Source organism: Alligator sinensis, unplaced genomic scaffold (assembly GCF_000455745.1).
Source record: "Alligator sinensis unplaced genomic scaffold, ASM45574v1 scaffold1517_1, whole genome shotgun sequence".
Taxonomy (NCBI): domain Eukaryota; kingdom Metazoa; phylum Chordata; order Crocodylia; family Alligatoridae; genus Alligator; species Alligator sinensis.
In genome coordinates this window covers 232,357-248,959 of record NW_005842459.1, presented here as the reverse complement: position 1 = coordinate 248,959, position 16,603 = coordinate 232,357, and the positions used below count along the sequence as shown (strand labels likewise).

The 16,603-nt window shown below is 49.8% G+C and overlaps 1 protein-coding gene across 1 annotated transcript in view; it reads left to right on the top strand.

The window, feature by feature from the left end:
* The window catches only part of ELFN1 (extracellular leucine rich repeat and fibronectin type III domain containing 1), a 129,770-nt gene extending 114,016 nt beyond the window's left edge, over window positions 1-15,754 (top strand). The window contains exon 3 of the mRNA XM_025212380.1: window positions 12,617-15,754. Within this exon, the coding sequence (XP_025068165.1) occupies window positions 13,099-15,489 (2,391 nt within the window). The 5' untranslated portion in view covers window positions 12,617-13,098 and the 3' untranslated portion in view covers window positions 15,490-15,754. The remainder of the gene's footprint in view (window positions 1-12,616) is intronic.
* Window positions 15,755-16,603: the final 849 nt, after the last annotated feature.

Here is a 16,603-nt window from a genome sequence, read left to right as displayed (position 1 = left end):
CAGGAATCACCACCCGCCTGGTGTTCATACTACTCCCAGGTCTAGTCTGAGGGTCCGCATCCTGCAGGATTTGCTGTTAGCCCCAGCAATGTCGGGGCACATAAAACCTTTTTGCTCTTGGTCACCCGTTCAAATCGTGCTCAGGTTGTCTGTGGTCAAGAGCTGGTCTCTGTGCCTACCCGGGAGCTTGTTTCGGCCTATGCTTGGTGCTAAGGCAGCTATAAGCATGTTAGAAACTGGCAGTGAGATTTGAGCAGTTGGCTCCAGATCTCACACAGGTGGCACATTGACCTGTTTTCCTCCGGGAGGTGAGACCAGGCAATTTGACGCTAGTAAATTGGGAAAAATCAGGAGTAAATTCACTAATTCAGACTCTAGTCAGGTGAGGCCGTTCCCCAGCTCCCCACTGTTCCAGTTCAACGAGGCGCTTAAATATATGCGTTTACTATAAACACCCCCTGAAACCCCAGCGGGTGATCAGAGCCGAAACCAGAAGTAACCGAGTTCCTCTTCCCCTACAAAGAAGAGAGAGGGAGAGACTGATATCCAGGAGTCCCCAATCTGGGGAACATCTACTGGAAAACCATAGCTCTCCCTACAAAGCAAACGCGCGCACACACACACGTGGCATGCCCACGTCCACACAGATGTCACGCATGCCAGCACATGGCTCGCACGCACGTACCCATAGCAGGCGCGCACACCTTCATGAGCTGCTGTTCTCATTTCAAACTCCACCAGGCTAGAATCCATCTGCCACCCTGGAAATTAATAGCAATCATTAAACAAAAAGAGCTGGCAAAAAGAAGCCCGAGGTGAAAAGCAGCTATTTCTGCCAGAAAAAAAATTAAAACTATTTAGACATACAGCAAGTCATTTATTACTGTGGAGTCCTCCCTCCACCTGGGGTTTAAATCTCATTACAGTTTGTCCAAAACAGATGTTACCCTTTTAGCAGTAGATTATTAACGATAAACTCAATTCCTCCAGAGAGGGTGGGTGTTTGGGGTTCGCTCGTGTTTGCAGCTTGGGTAACCTCTATATGAATTGTTTACGAAGGTGACAGGCATCCCAACACGTCTTGGACTCTCCAAGCTGTCTCCCAACTTTCCACGTCCTTTGGCAGTCACAGAGTCACCCGGCAGGGAATTAAATGTACACGGAGGGTGATTTACAGTCTCTGTCTATAGCCAGATGTGATGTTACATCTTATGCTACAGTTTACGGGCCCGTTATGCTAGATCAGTGGCTGTCATTTCAACCTTTTTGGACACAGGGATCCCCTCCATAACTTTTGTGAAGTGAGCGGCACCCCATTTCAAAAACTAATTTATGACAGTGCTTATGTCCTTGCAGACGGGCCAGGCACTGGGGGGCAGGGAAATGGCCCGGCAGGGTTTAACTCTCTGCATCTGGTTGATCTCCTCACACCTCGTGGCACCCTTCAAGGGATCTTGGGGCACCCTGGTTGAGAATCACTGGGCTAGAGGCTGCCATACACACACATAGTAAGAGCCAGTCTGTTCCTTGAGGAGACAAACAGGGCAGACAAATTACAGGAGGGGAAACAGAGGCACGGAGAAGTGAAGGGTCACACCGCGGAGGTGAACGTGGAGCTCAAGTCAGCTGATCGCTGGCCCAGAGCTCTGTCCACTCGCCCACGCTGCGTCCATGCAGCAGTGTGCCCGGCCGTGGCTGAGGGACCAGGAGTGTTTTCTACTTGTGCCCATTTATCAGAGCTTTCCAATAGGAACACACTGATTTCCCCAGCATGAAACCTGGCATACAAATGACCTCATTCTGCTTCCACTCTTGCTGTTTAAAGCCACCTTGGCTTTGTGCCCATGGGATGCCATGCTATGTGCTGGAGTCAGCTCCTACATTCACAGTTCGGGGCAGTCAGATGTGTAGGTAACTGGGCTTTACACACACGCGCATGCACATACACACTGGGATGGGTCTTCTCCCCAAGTGGGCCCAAGTAAGAAGGTGACCAAACATTCAGCCCAGAAAGAAATAGCGTAGTCAAATTTAAACAGATGTTTTCTTGTAAGGAAGCGAAGCGGAGCTTGAGGTTTAGGGCTGAAAGCAGGATAGATAGATTGATTCTTTTGCTTGGCTTTAACATAATAAAGATGCCTTCCCCGGGCTCCAGGCGCCCTGCCGTAACTAATCACGCAAAAATACAATTACATTGAACATTAAAGTCAGCTCCATACAAACCTGGCTGCCTGGGCTGCCAGTCACCCACCCCCTTCAGCATCTAAGCAGCATGTCCCTTAGCTTTTTCAAGAGACCCTAGTAGTTGTCTCTTGCAGCGTGCCTAGAAAGCCCTGGACAAAAGCTGTTTGGGGTTGGAGAGCTGGGGGAACAGGATCCAAAGTCTTGGGAGCCCTCATGGGAAATGACCTTGCCAGGCAGGCACCCAGCTCTTCCATGAAGGGATCCAGCTTGAGCACCACTACCGACTCCAGCAGCGGCAGCATGCTATAGAGGGAGGCAGTCCATCAGGTAGGCTGGGTTCAGGTCATTTAGGCTTTATGGGTTATAACACCTTAAGCTCCACCTGGAGTGTGGACCATGCTGTGAAACATTTGCCAGCCAGCAGTGGGGGCTCAGCGGCACAACGGTGGACATGCTCCTTCAGTCAGAGGGACCAGTATTACCTCTGCCGTCTCCTTTCCCCAATTTACCATCATCCCCTCAGTGTTGTTGGAGCTGAGCTTCTACCTGCTCACTCTCATCCAGGCCCCAGTCTCAGCTGACCGAGGTACTGAACTGCGGTGTCCAAATTAGATGGGTCAGAGACATACAGATGGGTCTTATGAGTGTCCTGAGAGCCGTACAGTCCTTTCCACAGAAACGGCCTGCTTTTCAAGCATGCACCACCTGGAGATGTGCAGCAAAACCAAGAAAGGGCTGGAACATATGGCTACCGTGAGCCCTGGGGAAGAGGCACAGCATAGCAGTGTTGTCCTTGGAGCAGGACAGAGCCCACACTGCAACATCAGAGGCACAGTTAGATCCCTTTTCCCCTTTCCTGCAGTCAGCTGAGCTGACCCTATGCTGGGAATAAGTGACTTCCCTTTCTGTGCTCAGAAACAAATGTGCGGGTGGATAGAAGCAAAGCTCTGCCCACTTCTCCCTGAACACAGGCCTTCTACCTCCGTGCGGCGACCTGGGATAGAGCAAGTCATATAGGGAAGCAAGGAATACCTTGCACGTTGTTATTCCCAGCATGGGGCATATGAGGTGATTCATGACTGAGCCCATCGTTTGCAGACCAGGCGTAAAGAATATGACTGGGTCCTTTTCCAGGGAAAGAGGGGAGGAACTTCAGTCAAATTGTACCTAGTCACTATATGATACAAGGGAATTTTCCCTCCCACCCACACTTGTTCTCTTCTTCTAACAAATGGTTGGTGTCCAAACGTAGATTTTTGTAAATTAATAACTGTGATGGCCAACAGGGCCGCTCAATGCAAATGCAACGCTAACTGTACACTGAAGAATTAGACCAGCCCAAGCTTTGAAATACACAGTGCAGCAAACTAATTGCTTGTGATTCCTCCTGTTATAATAAGCTTCAGACCTGTTAGTTGTGCAGGTAAGAATTGTTCCTAAAATACTATTTTTATCCACATCATGTCCCTTTAAGGAACTATATGTCCCCAGTTCTCCCCGAGTCTCAGCTTTCACATCACATTTCCTAAAGGATCTCTTTGTGACGAAAGGGATGTTGTTATCAAGTGGAACATTAAAGGGACATTATCTACTTAGAGAACACACTTAACTCCAACTTTTCACCTACCTTTGCAACTTCCAACACTTGAGAGAACTATAACCCAGAGCAATTAGAGGATGTTATATATTTCTAGTTGCTGCCTTTGTCCCTTTGATAGTGTTTTGCTTCTGATCAGGTTCTCTGGTTCCCCTGCACAGTCAGTCTGGCCCCGATCCTGGAATGGGAGCCATTGATGCATAAGGATTTGCACAAGGGATCCTGTGTCAGATGCTTTGGAGAACATTTGAAGACCGTTGCATCAATGTTCCACCTGGTATGCATCTCTTGCAGTTGCCTTCCTGATTCAACAGGTCAGATAAGACATGTAAAGCCACAGGGTGGGTAATTCATACTAATCCCCGGTGCTATAACAAGGCAGATTCCAGCCTTTGGAAGAGAGTGTCCTATCCTAAAGAGCAGGTCACTCAAACCCAAGAACTGACAAACATGAGACAATCCCTACCAAGGCTCTGTGAAGAAGGTGGATGACTGCTTGGAAAGGTTTCCCTGCAGTGCTGTTATTCTGAACAAACAAGCTTTTATTGTATGAAAGCCGGCCTGAGTCAAAGCAAGACCGCAGATGCTGAACTAAAGCCACACTGGCTGCCCCATCACACTGAATTGCTGAAGCTGCAGCTTGGAGGCCCAGGTCTGAAGAGATCAGATTGTAGGAGATCTTCTCAAGAACGCTGACAGCGGACGGCAGCCTAAAGAAGACTGCAAAGGGGCCAGAAATGAATCAACACATCCAATGGCTGGATGGAGATCTATTAGTTCCCCGACAACGTGGGTCTTTCACAAACAGGGAAGAGAATTCATTTTTAAAAATAGGAAATGGTGGCCTACATAAATCACAAGTACTTGCAGGACAGCTAAGAGGGGTAGTACCCAATGCTACTTTACACTTGTTTCTAAAGCTGACTAACCCTCTACTTGCTTGGGATCCATCACCAAATCCTATTCTGAACAAAACCCTGGCTTCCCTCTCAGGAGGGCACATGGCTCATCTAGACCTTTTACAGAACCAGATTTTAAAACTTAAGCAGTAAAAGCATGGCTCAAGTAACAGCGGAGGGTTGAGAGAAGACAGCGGGACAGAGCCAAGTCACAGTTCAGATTCAGGAGCAGTAGCTCGTTCCTGGCTCGTTCCTTCAGACTGAGGCAGTAGAGGCCTTACGTGAATTCCCGACTATATCATTTTACTTATTCGGGGGGAAAAAATAGGGCTGCTTCATGAGTGTATTACTCCTTATATGCAACTCCTGCATAACGCCAGAGTAATGGTGCAATGGAAGCCAGTCCATTATTTCTAATGCCTAGTTTGTTCCAGGGGAATTCTCCCCCTACTGAAACCTATTATTTCTTGCCGTAACCGTTATGCAGGACTAGAGCGCTTGACGTCGCCTCATCTGTTAAAACCTTTCACCTCTTCACCTGCCTCTCATTCTTTTCTTTTAATTGTTGTGCTGCTTTTTCCTTTGAGAGTCTGCTGGTCCACCACAAGCTGCATCTGACATTTAATCTGCCCATGCTGATATTTCAGAAGGTTGGTTTAATGCATAGGTAACCAGCTGGGTTTAGAAGCTCGGTTCCCAGGAAGCTCTTCGATGCATTCACTTGCACTCCACATATAATTATCCTGAGTGACCTGCAGACACATTATATAGAGCTCGGATCCGGTTACCCCTTAAAAGCTAGGCTAGGTGGGTTGGGGCACAGTAGAGTAGCATTGATGGCTGGAGACTAGAACGAGGCTGGCATTGCGCTGTGCGTTCTGCCAGACCATCCAAGATCTGACATTTGGTTTTGTCTCAAATTGGGAAGGAATGTCTTTGAAAATACCAACTTTTGTCACAGGACCAGAAACACATCTAAGCAGGGACATCAAGCCATTGCGTCTTCATGTTTCTGTACAGAAATGTCCTGCTTCAGTGTCCTGTGCCCCATGGGACTTGCTGCCCAGCCCAGGAGCCTGGCCCAAAGGAGAGAGAAAGAGGGGGCATGACCTTTTTGAAGGACGGCGCCTCTGCAGCACTGCAGCGCCTTGGAGCTTAGTGCTGACCTGACTTGGGACGGAAAATTTTCAACAGCCTTTTCAGTTGGAAAACAATGTTAATGGGAACCTCTCAAGCAGCTCTGCTGCTGACAGAGCCCCCTGCACGGGAGACTGACCTGTGTCAAGCACCCCAAACTGGCACCGAGTTGGGTAGATTCCCCACTGCTCTCATGCAGTCCAGTCGTTTATACCCGTGAGCAAAGTGCCGACGTATCACAATGCTTTCGCCACTCATTTCATATGAGGGCCCGTGACTGCATTAGTCTACAGATCGAATGCTATATACTTCATATCTGAGCATCCAAGCCTATCCCACAGAACTGGCCTCTTCCACACACCTCTCCACAGCCTCACGAAAATCCTTCTCTCTCTCATACGGTTATGGTCCTTTTAATCAGCTCTCTGTATCTCTCTGCCTCATTGCCTGTTAATCTCCCTTCAAACCTCAGTGGAAAACGTATCTTTCCTCCCTTGCCTATTCCTTTTAAATAATAAATAATAGCAAGGAAAGTGGAGGGGGGGGGGAGGAATTACTATGAATCTCTATTATCTAGCTCTGCAAAGCATAAGGAGAAAAGGCTCGTAGGGACGGAGAGATGCAAACCAGAGCCATGCAGTACGGAGCTTTGACCGTGGAATCCAAATCCGAAGCTTGAATTGAAGATGGGCTGGATTTTATAGGCCTGGGCACATTTATTATGTACTGTCTTGGCAATTCTAACCGATATCACCAAGCAGGAGGAGTGTAAACTGATGCCAGGAATATGAATTAAAAGAAAACCTGCCTGGGAGTGCTCTTTCCGCACCTGACATATACGGAACGGACGTGAAACCATTTAGGAAAAGCTTCATCATTAATAAATGTTTTCTCTGCCATCTTAGAGCTGTCTCCTCGTATTATTTTACACATAATGAATAGCCTGGGTTCATTTTAACATTTGGTGCCTGTTAGCCAAATTTCCCCTCTCCACCTCTTTGCATGATTAAACATTTATCATTTGTAATGTATCACCGCCGTTCCGCCATTGCTCTCTTTGTAGCACGGCTCCTTCATTTATTGATAAAATGACCCAGGTGATGGTGAAAGAGGATCGAAGAGAAGGTGACATATGGCCAGAAGGAGACGGAGGATGCGGAGCAAATGGGGGAGAGGGGGGTCTGGAAGAATGGATCTACCAAGGAGGAGGACACGACGAGTGCGTGTGCATGGTCACCTGGCTCCTTGCCCTCCGCCAGTAAATCTCATCCACAATTTGAAATAACTCATTCAGTAGAATAACAAAATTAAGACTTGAGTGCCAGAGACTGCGTATTATTATATTGGCTGCCCAGATCCCTCTCCCTCTGACTCTGCTTGCTTTGTTTGATTTCAATGGTAGCTCTCCTTGCAGCTGCTGTTCTGGTCTGATTTACTGTGATGCTGCTCATCAAGAGACAAAAACAAAACCCAACATCCATGAAGTCTGCTTCTGGGGCCTTGGCAATAATGCTTCTACCTCTGGAGGCCTTCGTTCTGGGTTTTTAGTTGATTAGAAGTGAAATAAGCTTGATGCTCTCATTGCAGACCCTCATGGGTGTTTCTTTGTGTTACAAAACCCTGGCCATCCCTGTTTGCTAGGTCTACTGACAAAGATCTGAAACGGTTCAGCTTTGAAATAAGAGGGGCGCTGGGTCACCGCAGAGCTGTGTGCTTTTAGGTCTCAGCAGGGATATTGAAAACCAGGGGGCAAGGTTCTTCAACAGGGCTGCATGGAAAGGAAATACAAATGCTTTCTGCCTTTAGAGCCAGATATTAGCTCCCCACACCACCCTTCTTTTTTCAAGCAGCAAAATGCACCATTGTCCCTCAGAAAAGTACCAGGAAAGGGAAATACAGCAATAACAGTGCATCGTTCCACAGCGGACCTGGCAATGAGACACTTGCCCCTCGGACAGAGGTAGCGGTGCTTCAGCCTTCTTCCCTAGGGAGTTGAAGAGCTGGGGCCCACCAGCCACAAGGGCTTACTTGTGAAAAGGTGCAAGCCTTCTGCAAGCCGAGACACCGTAGTCACATGCTGCATTGCTCCGAACAGGCGGCAGGGTGTCAGCCACAATGCGCACATGACAGAAAGAAGCCACACTAAGCCAGAGCTTAAAAGATCTCCAGGTTAGATTAAACTATGTCAAATCACAGCATACTGCTATGGCATGCTAGAGAGGGAATGTCTTTCTTGCCATTTTTGTTTCTTAACGAGGAGTAAATAAAGACCTGGTAGATTGTATTCTTCCGAGTGTTTTTACCCTGGAATGGCAAGTGGCTTCTACCCTGGTTTCCCAGGAAGGCCCTTTGGATGATTGGAGAACTAGCTAAATTATGGCCTGGGAAAGGAGAGAAACCAGGGGAAGCAATTAGGCTGCTGAAGAGCCTTAAAGTTTCGGTACCTGCTTCAAGATAACCAACAGGGAGCAAAGCAAGACTGAATGCTCCTACCCTGGGACACTTCCTCCTCTCTTGGCCTTGAAGGATTCCTTCAGCCGCGAGGGCAGGTGGAGGACAGGAGTCGTAACGGGTCCGATCATCAGGCAGTGTTAGTCACTGGAGCACCAGTGATTATGCTGATCCAGTATTTTTACAGGAGGAGCAAGTCAAAGGGAAGGATTTTTGTATGAAGAGCGGAACAGAAAAGCAAAGGAGGAACCATCCCAGGTCTCCAGGGCATAAATTAGCAACCCTTTTCAGGTCTCTTAGCTCCTTCCTCAGCTTTGCACCCTGTCGGCTCGTAGCCTGCCATTGCCTTCCACCCCACAGGCTGGACTGGAAAGGACGCTTCCAGGAGCTACACTATGAACAATGATCTCCTCTGTGCAAAGCAACAAGGCCTCTGTCACAGTCGTGTCCCGGCAGTCTAATAAAGAGGGAGATTAGCCCCTCTTTTCTCTGTTACAGCCTTAATGCTGTCATTTTATTCACACTTTGCAAAGCAAATAAACCAGCAAATTGCTTGCTTTAATGAGCTGAAATTAAACTCGGTGGCTGATAAAAAGCCTTTTTTTTTTTTTTTTGCTTTCTGTTATTGGAGAGAAATCAACTGACAAGCAGCACGCGGGAAAGCAAGAGAAAACAGGCAGCATGAGCACTGTTGAACCTGTTGGAGGCAGTTACGGATAGACCCCCTCGCCCCAGACACCTCCCGCCAGACCTACGAGCAGTGCTGGGGAGGAGATACCCACTTGGGATTAATCCTGCTCTCCTTGCTGTGGGGTTGTCTTCATTTTGCCCTGCACCAAAGTGCTGCTCTAGGGCCCATGGCTCAGAGAGGAGCCAGCACTGAGATCCCTAAAGACAGGTAACTGGTCTACTTACTGGACCCAGGCTCCAAGCACAAGCCTTCCCAGAGCTGGAGGCTTTGCATGTTGTGAATCAGTCCAAACCCAGAGCGTGAAGAGGCAGAGCCCTGCCCACCAAAGAGAAGGAAAGACGTCATTCGTGGTCTTCATTCCTTCCCCTGCTCTCCTTTGTTGTCTTGCTGCAGCGTGGTAAGCCGCTGGACACAGTAAAGGCTTCTGATACAGTATATGAGGCCAAATATGTGCATCATTCATGGCTAAGTCCATAGCAAAGGCAGTACTGTGCTACATCAAGCCAGAGGGAAGTCCCAGGAGGGTACCCATGCACTCCCAGCCCCGGGAAAGAGAGGACCCACTGCCCCAGCCCTTAGGACAATACAGCATTCATAGGACATCCTGGAATAGCTAATGACTGGAGAGTGGAGGGTGAGAGGGCTGTGCAGTCTGACACTCTTTGGAAGTAGCTTGTGCCCCAGGGGTTGCCAACAAGGAGCGGTGTCTGGCCCGAAGGGAGCCAGGAGCTTGTAGCCGAGGCTGGCTGCTATATAGGAAACACAGGAGACTTGCGCAGCTGTGCATGGGTCAGCCAAAGTCTAACCATAGGCTGCAAATCAGGTGGCTGAGCCTGAGGCATCCTTAGGAGTGAAAGGTGCTCCATGTAGCCAGAAACAGCCACAGGTTCAGCTCAAACCAACTGTGCTGGTCCTTTTTGAAGGCAAGCTGGGGGCTTTGTTTCCAGGTGTTTCCCTGGCGAAGCACCTGGCACAGGGCAGACAGGGAAGGAGATGGGCTCAATCAGGAGCCCAGAGCCCAACAGCTTCTTACCCTAGACTGAACTGAATGCTACGTGTTTACAGCATGCCCTCCAGACGAGACCTTGCCGTCGCTCATCAGACGGCAGAGGAGTTCAAAGTGCTTTCATGCAGCCTCCCAGCACCTCCGTGAACCAAGGGAGGAGTATCATTATCCTCATCTCACTGAAGAGGAGACTCAAGCATGGAGAGGTTAATTGACTTGCCCAAGGCCACAGGGGATTCAGTGGCACATCTGTGCGGAGAACCCACGTGACTGCTGGCCTGGCGCTTCAGTCATTAGCCTGTGCTTTCTTCCATTTGATGAGGGGGCACGCACAGTGTATGAGGGTGCGCAGCGAGACGCAGGGGGTGCTGGCAAGATTTGGGGGGTTAGAATTCCTTTTCCATCCCCTGCAATGTCTAAGGCTTAGTCTACATTGAAAAGGATGCCCATAGGGCTATGCAGCACACCGTGCCACTGCAGGTACAGGATATACCTGCCAAAGGCTATTTGGGCAAGCACAGACAAGGGCTTTGCCGTGTACAGCAATGTCAAAACGATCACCCCGTGCCCAGAGATTGCAGCGTATCCTTGGCCTCCGCGCGGGAGGCTGCAGCAACGGTCTTTTGGCTCCACTGAAGGGAGCTTGTGGAGGGGGTGGCTGGGTCGCCGCACAGCTGAAACGAGTGCACCTTATATTATTCCAGCAACATCACCCAGGCCGTTCCACTGGGGGCTACTCATTGTTCATGTCTCAGTAAGGACAAATAAACTATTCTGCCGCTCATGGTTATTGGCCTACTTCCTAGGATATAAAGAGTGACTGGTTAAGCAGGGCCCTCTGCTCCGAAGCACCGTCCCTTTCATGTTCTGCTATCTCATGGTGGGAAAACGGATTTTTCCTGATTTCAGCAGAACCATTAGCAGAACAAGGTACAGCAAAGGAACAAGATCCAGCCCTTCATCTCACTGCTGACCAGGGCAGCTGCTCTGGGCACTGACTTTGTGGGGGAAGCAATGACTGCCACCACGGCTGCACGATCGCTGCAGCCCCCGCCTGCAGATGCCCGGCCCTGTCCTTACAGCTCCGCTGTCAGCAAGCGTCACGAGCCTCACGGACTTGAAGCACCCAGCGTGTACTCGCTGGAGCTGCTACAAGCATGTTTGGGAGATGGGGAAACGGTGGCTTGGGTAGAAAAGCGCCTTATGCTGGGCCATCGCTGCACTGCCTGGGCTGTTCTTTGAACTAATCATGTTTAAAGCTATTATTCCCCAGTACCTGAGAAAGGACTGGCCCGAGTGGCATGGAATTTCCTAGCCTAGGAAGAAAGCAGATTTCATGTGCTCTCCCACGCAGCCAGGTTTTGCAGCACTTTGGGACTGGACTTTGCACTTTGGGACATGTCCGGGCCACGAAGCCCGGACAGCCGGCTCGTTTGTTCTTTGTGGGCGAGTTATGAAACCAGGCCCCTTGTTTACACATGGGTTGTGTCATTGCCTAAAGCTTAGGACCGGAGGACTTGGCTAGACCTGCCCTAGCCTGGTAATGGAGGTCTTCGCTCGACCTGCCCTAGCCTGGTAACATCCAGGTTACCAGGCTAGGTCGGGTCTACCTGAGAGAGTCAGGGCAAGTAAAATGGCTGGGCCTCTGCAATACGGGGCGGTTGTCTCCTCCCAGGTCCAGGGACCTCCTTGTTCCAAAGAGCCCATGCTAAGAGAGAGAAATCTCCTCCTGGACTTGCCTTCCCTCCCAGTGCCCCCTCATCCCATTTGGTCTTCACAGCATTTTCACAGTGCAGTTTCTGGGAGTGCTTCAGAAGCCGATGGGGTGTCAGGACAACCATGGGAGAACTGGTATTTGAGGCAGTGAAATGTTCATGGTACTGACTCCATTTCAAACCCTGGGGCCAACCAAACTGATCCCTGATTCTGGATTTGTTAGATTGCACCACTCTGACAGTAAAAAAAAAAAAATCACAGGTGAGAATTTCACAATTGACTATCTGCTTTGAGGCCTTTTGCTTACCAGTGGTGTCTTCAAGGAAATGCCCCCAGCCTCTGCTCTGCCTCTCGCCGTCTCCTGAGACTGGGTGAACCCCTGTGCAGAGACCAGCCTCTTGGGGAATGGTCATCTGAACTCTTCTCCACTCCGACACTGGACATGCAGGGAGCGGTCCTTCAGGGGAGGTGGCAAGTCACTCCACCAAAGACAAGAAAGGGATAGATGTAAGAGAGCGGTGCTTTGATGTTCCTATACCCAAGAGGTCCTGAAGTTGCTACCAGAGTCTCTGCCTTCGGTTCCTGGGGCTAGGTTTTATCTTGAGGGTCAAGCAATTGGCCTTAACTTGTATCCAGTCCTGTGGGTGCACGGTTGCCACAACTGCGGTAACAAATGCTGGGATGCAGAAGTTTTTGTACCCACCCTATGAACACAGCCTGTGCCCCAAAGTGTCTGCAAGCACCATAAAGGGCTTTTGTAAAATAAATTAAAAAAAAAAAATCAAAACACATTTCAAACCCAGGCCCCCAGTGTTCATAGCAAAGCTGGCCATGGCGTGGTGGCCTCAGAATTCATGCTGAAGGTGCTGCATTGTACCACGTACCATAAAATGTCATCTTAACTCCTTTTTGTGTCTTGTTTTGGTTCTTTGCAGGTGAGGCAGCTAACTGGACAAGGACTCTGAGGGGCAGACAGACATACAGACGGGCAGGCAGATGGAGAAGGACCCCAGTGCTGACCTGAAGATGGGTGGAAAAAAGAGAACGAGGAGAGGCACTGTAGAAAGCAGGAGAAAAGCTTGTCTCTAAGTCAGAAAGACTCCTCTGCCTGGTCCCTACCTGGCCCTGCCTGACTTCAGCTGCAGCTGGACGAGATGCCAGAAGGGCTAACAATGCAGGTCCAGCCTCGCTGAACCTGTGGTGCAACACCCTGCAAGGAGTCACTGTGCAACTTGGACAAAGAGGTCCTCCCTTTCCCTTGGACACTGCCCACTAGGTTCCAAGCCATGAGGAGAAAGGAGAGAAAAGTGAAGCTGCCCAAAGACTATTAAACCCACGTCTTCCCTGGTCTTCAGATCCAGCACCTCTCCCCCTTCCAGCAGACAAGGGAAACTCCTTCTTTGCATTGCTCTTCCAGATGGCAGGTCGTAGGTGGGCAGTGACGTCGGCGCTGTGTGTGTGCATGGCGGCTGTCTCGATCCTGCACACGGGCAGGGTGCGGGCAGACTGCTGGCTGATTGAGGGAGACAAGGGCTTTGTGTGGCTGGCTATCTGCAGCCAGAACCAGCCCCCGTACGAGTCCATCCCCCAGCAGATCAACAGCACGATCGTGGATTTGCGACTGAACGACAACAAGATCAAGAGCGTGCAGTACTCCTCGCTCAGCCGCTTCGGAAACCTGACATACCTCAACCTGACCAAGAACGAGATCTCCTACATTGAGGATGGTGCCTTCTCGGGACAGTTCAACCTCCAGGTGCTGCAGCTGGGCTACAACCGGCTAAGGAACCTGACTGAGGGAATCCTTCGGGGCCTGGGGAAGCTGGAGTACCTGTACCTCCAGGCTAACCTCATTGAGATAGTCACCCCCAATGCCTTCTGGGAGTGCCCCAACATAGTAAACATTGACCTGTCCATGAACAGGATCCAGAGACTCGACAGCAACACTTTCCGGGGCCTGAACAAGCTCTCTGTCTGTGAACTCTACAGCAACCCCTTCTATTGCTCCTGTGAGCTCCTTGGCTTCCTACAATGGCTGGAGGCCTTCACCAACATGACGCGCACGTATGACCGCATGCAGTGTGACTCCCCGCCGGATTATTCTGGCTACTACCTGCTCGGCCAAGGCCGGACCGGTTACCGCAATGCCCTGAGCATGCTCTCCTCCCTCTGCACTGGTGGCCCTTACACCATGATACCTCGCCCGCTCCCCCCCAGGTACCAGGTGACCACAGCCCCCTCAGAAAGCCCATGCTCAGAAGAAGACTGCTCCTCTGGGGACGGCACCACACCGCAGATCCCCTTCTACACATCCGCCGGGGAGATGGAGGTGCGCCCCAACCTCCAAGCGACGCATGTCACCCATAACTCGGCCGTGCTGGTTGTGCACATCCCGTACCCCTACAGCAGGATGTACGTCCTGGCCCGGTTTGAAAACGGCTTCTCCACGGATCTCCAAAAGCTCCAAAAGCAGAAGGAGGAAATTGAGGTGAAGGATCTGGAAGCACAAAGAGACTATACCTACTGCATCGTCTCCCACCACCAGGTCTTAAGGTACAACCACACTTGCATCACCATCTTCCCAACCAGAAAAAACAGGGAAGAGCCAGTCCCCACACCTTCCACTGCCACCCACTACATCATGACGATTCTGGGCTGCCTGTTCGGCATGGTGATTGTCCTGGGGGTGGTGTATTACTGCCTCCGTAAGAGGCGTCAGCAGGAGGAGAAGCACAAAAAAGCGACCGGCAGCATGAAGAAGACCATCATCGAGCTGAAGTACGGACCGGAGATGGAGACAACCAGCATCACCCAGCTGTCGCAAGGGCAAATGCTGGGTGGGGAGACAGTGACCCGCATCCCTTACCTCCCCTCTGCGGGGGAAGTTGAGCAGTACAAGTTGATAGACAGCAGCGAGACCCCCAAAGCCACTAAAGGCAACTACATGGAAGTACGGACCGGGGAGCAGCCCGAGAGACGAGAGTGTGAACTGTCCCTGCCGCCCGACAGCCAGAGCTCTGTGGCCGAGATCTCTACTATCGCAAAGGAGGTGGACAAAGTGAACCAGATCATTAACAACTGCATCGACGCCTTGAAATCAGAGTCCACCTCCTTCCAGGGGGTGAAATCTGGAGCGGTTTCTACGGCAGAGCCTCAGCTGGTACTCTTATCGGAACAGATCCCCAGTAAGCACGGCTTCCTGTCCCCGGTCTACAAGGAAAGTTACAGCCACCCGCTGCAGAGACATCACAGCATGGAGGCACCTCCCAAACGCTCCAGCACGTCCTCCAGCGGCTCCATACGGAGCCCCCGATCCTTCCGCTCCGAGGGCTCCGGCCACAAATCAGAAGCCAAATACATTGAGAAAACATCCCCAACCGCAGACACCATCCTCACTGTGACGCCGGCGGCTGCCATCCTGCGGGCAGAGGCGGAGAAGATTCGACAGTACAGCGAGCACCGGCACTCATACCCTGGCTCGCATCAGGGGGAGCAGCACGATGGCATGGGGGGCCGCAAGCCCTCCATCCTGGAACCCCTGACCAGACCCCGTCCCAGGGACCTGGCCTACTCTCAGCTCTCTCCTCAATACCACAACCTGAGCTACACCTCCAGCCCAGAGTACACATGCAAACCGTCACACAGCATCTGGGAACGCTTCAAACTCAACCGGAAGCGGCACAAAGACGAGGAGGAGTATATGGCAGCCGGCCATGCCCTGCGCAAAAAGGTCCAGTTTGCCAAAGACGAGGATCTTCACGACATCCTAGACTACTGGAAGGGTGTGTCAGCCCAGCAAAAGTCTTGAGTCCTCACACAACTCGTGACTGAACACTAACTGGACCAAAAGCAACCTGCAGCAGCTATTTTTATTCAGACTTTCAAACAGAAACTATGAAAATCTATAATTATTCTATATAATATATAAAAGAGAGAGCTATTAAAAAAAGGTCTCACGTTTGTGAGATGTGCACCAAATTTGATCACAAACACTATAAAGAAAAAAAAAAAACTGTGGAGTGAAAAAAAAAGTTTTGTTTTGTTTCCTTTTTTTAAAAAAAAAAAAAAAAAAAGAAAAAATGAATATAAAGAGAGAGAGAGAGAGAGAGCGAGAGAGAGCGCGTGAGAGAGAAAGGGCAGAGATCTAAGGTCTGGAGTACCCCAAAATGCATCGCATGAGTCCCTATTCCGTGGTTTTGTGGATTCTTTGTGTACAGTTTGTCTTCTTCTTCCTTCCCTTCCAAAACAAACAAAAATAACAAAAAACAGCAACGACAAAAAAAACACAAAAAAAACAAACCAAAAAGAGACCAGAAGGAGTAATATCCTTTGGGGCTTTTTTGCAAACGGAGTCTTCCATCTTAGACTTTCATCCGGTCGAAGGCCCGTTCACATGTTTATTCACTGAGAGGTTTTACCACCCATGGCATTGTAAACCGAAGTTGTTCTATTGTACAGAGAAAATTTCTATATTTGCAATGTTTGCTGTATAACAAGAAAGAGAGAAGAGAAAAAAAAAACAATACTACATCTACTAAATATATATATATATATATATATTCACCTGTTTGTACCAGGTTTTAATCATGGATTTTAGAGAAAGAGGTTGCATTTGGTTGGGAGGTTTTTGTTGGTTGGGGGTTTTTTAGCCTGTTTGCTTTTGGGTTCTTTTTTTTAATTCTTTTTTCGTTTCATTTGGCTATGATTTTCTTTTCTCCCCTCCGATGAATGTCTGTGTCCAAGTTCTGATGGATTCCAAGTGCACTGAGAAAAAAGGCACATTCTAATAGAAAAACCAGACTCCCTCTCATTATTCTGCTCAGGGGATGACGGGATCCTGTCTGCACCGGGAGATGAAAAGGGTACCAGCAATAGAGGCCTTCCTCAGCCCGTTGCATGCAACACAGGAGTCAATGTTCAAC